The 2003-nt window shown below is 49.2% G+C and overlaps 1 protein-coding gene across 1 annotated transcript in view; it reads left to right on the top strand.

Annotated features, from left to right (window-relative positions):
- The window catches only part of SPEN (spen family transcriptional repressor), a 51468-nt gene that overhangs the window by 31693 nt on the left and 17772 nt on the right, over window positions 1–2003 (top strand). The window contains exons 4-5 of the mRNA XM_015825786.1: window positions 724–884; window positions 1514–1714. Of these exons, the coding sequence (XP_015681272.1) occupies window positions 724–884; window positions 1514–1714 (362 nt within the window). The remainder of the gene's footprint in view (window positions 1–723; window positions 885–1513; window positions 1715–2003) is intronic.

Below are 2003 nucleotides of genomic sequence, written 5' to 3'. Positions count from 1 at the left end.
AATATTTGGGAGGGGCCGAGCTGGGACAAGCAGATTTAAGATTTGCAAGTCATAAGTTGTTTACTGTGGTTTTACAACCTGTACTTTGCTTAGTTTATTGGCAGAAGGCAAACAAATAACTGTTCTTTTTGATCGTGCTGCTCTCTGGGGGAAAAAAAAATCAGTATAATTTTCCAGGCTTCCTGTATTACTACTGATAAGCTGAAACTGAAAATTTAATTAACTTCCCTGTTGTCAGCGTGCGGGCATTTTGCATTGCACCTTACCCGGATGGCGTTTGTTTGACTCCTTTGTCTGAGGATTTTGCAAGCTTTCAGTCAGGCTGAAATTCTTTGAGTGGGCTGAGTTGTTTTTATGAACGTTGCCTTCTGTTGTGTGGGAACCAAGAAGGAGGTTCCAAGCCTTTGTAGGTCTCTGATGCAGAGCTCTTTATTAATAAATAAGTGTGCTGGCTGTTTCGGTTAATCCGAATTCTCTGGCTGCATGTCTACATTCTTTTAGATCGTAGATGCTTTAAAATGGACGATTGATTCTCCTTCACCGAAGAGTTAAAAAGAGATTTTGGATTATGACTTGCCCTAAATCCTTTCCCACCCCTTCGCACTTCCTTGAAGATGACACAATATATGGGATGGGAGAAGAAGGCAAGCCTGACGCCTTGCTTGGAGCCTCTGCATAACTGTTGCTAACTGCATTTCTCCCTGTCTCCTTCTGTGCCCGCAGCAGCGACTCTAGTAGCAGTTCGAGTGATGAGTCTCCTGCCCGTTCCGTTCAGTCGACAGCTGTTCCAGCCCCCACCTCCCAGTTGCTTCCACCCCTGGAAAAAGATGAGCCCCGTAAAAGCTTCGGGATCAAGGTCCAAAATCTTCCTGTGCGTTCTACAGGTAAGTCCCACGCAACCTGCCTGCATCGCAGGGGCCGCTCCACCCAGCTGTGCCGAAGCTGACGAGAACACTCCCGAACACGTAGAGCCAGTTGAATGAGACACCACCTTTATAATTACAGTATTGGTTGCTCTGGCCTACATTTTGTAAATAGGTGGTTTGATCTTTTTTTTTTTTACTGAAACAGGCCTTGGATAGACTGCCTCCCCTTGCGTGTTGTAATAGAGATTTTACCCCCAAGGAAATCCGGGCCCGTCCCTCTGCTCAGCGTAGAGAAGGGTGGGGTGGGGCTGCAAGATGGTTCAGCCTTTTCTTTGACCAACACAAATATTTTAGGCTTCCTCTTTTTCCGGGGATGGGGAGGGTTCTTTGGGCCCTCTTTTTCATTTCTGTATCCCCCCAGCCCAAATGCAGATGCTACCTACAGTAAGGTACGGGCAGGGGCTGCTTCAAGAAAGGAGAGGAGGGGGAGCAGGTGCTAGGGGCGGCCACGCCAGGAGTTGCGTGAATCTTTTGTGTGCTTGCTCTATTAATTATGAGTAGAAAAGCGTACAACGCCGACAGAAGCTTCAAGCTAAAGGATGCCAAAGCTGACCGTGCCTTCTTTTGGTTTGCTCCTTGCGGTGTAGACACCAGCCTCAAGGACGGGCTGTTCCATGAATTCAAGAAATACGGGAAGGTGACCTCCGTCCAGATTCACGGAGCCTCCGAAGAGCGATACGGATTGGTCTTCTTCCGGCAGCAGGAGGATCAGGAGAAGGCTCTGAATGCCTCCAAAGGGAAGCTGTTTTTTGGCATGCAGATCGAAGTGACTGCTTGGATAGGGCCAGGTGAGCCCTCCTGGGAACTGCCCGTGGCTTTCTCTGCCTCCCCCCCCCCCCCAAAGATGTCTGGCTGTAGCATATCAGAACGACTTGGGTGGAACGGAGGAGATTCGAGGCCGTTCTAAAGCCAGCTTAGGGCCCCCGAGCTGTCTTAAGTGTTGCTTTTCCATCAGATCGTCAGAATTGGTTCTCGCCGTGGATGCGAGAAGCCTGGAGTATCGTCCCCTCTGCCTTCTGTCTGCTTTTGCTGGCTCCGTCCCCCAGAAGCAAATGCTTGGCTGGTGGTGTTTTTAAT

This window comes from Protobothrops mucrosquamatus, unplaced genomic scaffold (genome assembly GCF_001527695.2).
Source record: "Protobothrops mucrosquamatus isolate PMUCROS unplaced genomic scaffold, P.Mucros_1.0 scaffold2803, whole genome shotgun sequence".
NCBI lineage: Eukaryota > Metazoa > Chordata > Lepidosauria > Squamata > Viperidae > Protobothrops > Protobothrops mucrosquamatus.
Note: the sequence above shows the minus strand (reverse complement) of the source record. Positions and strands in the feature narration are given on the sequence as shown.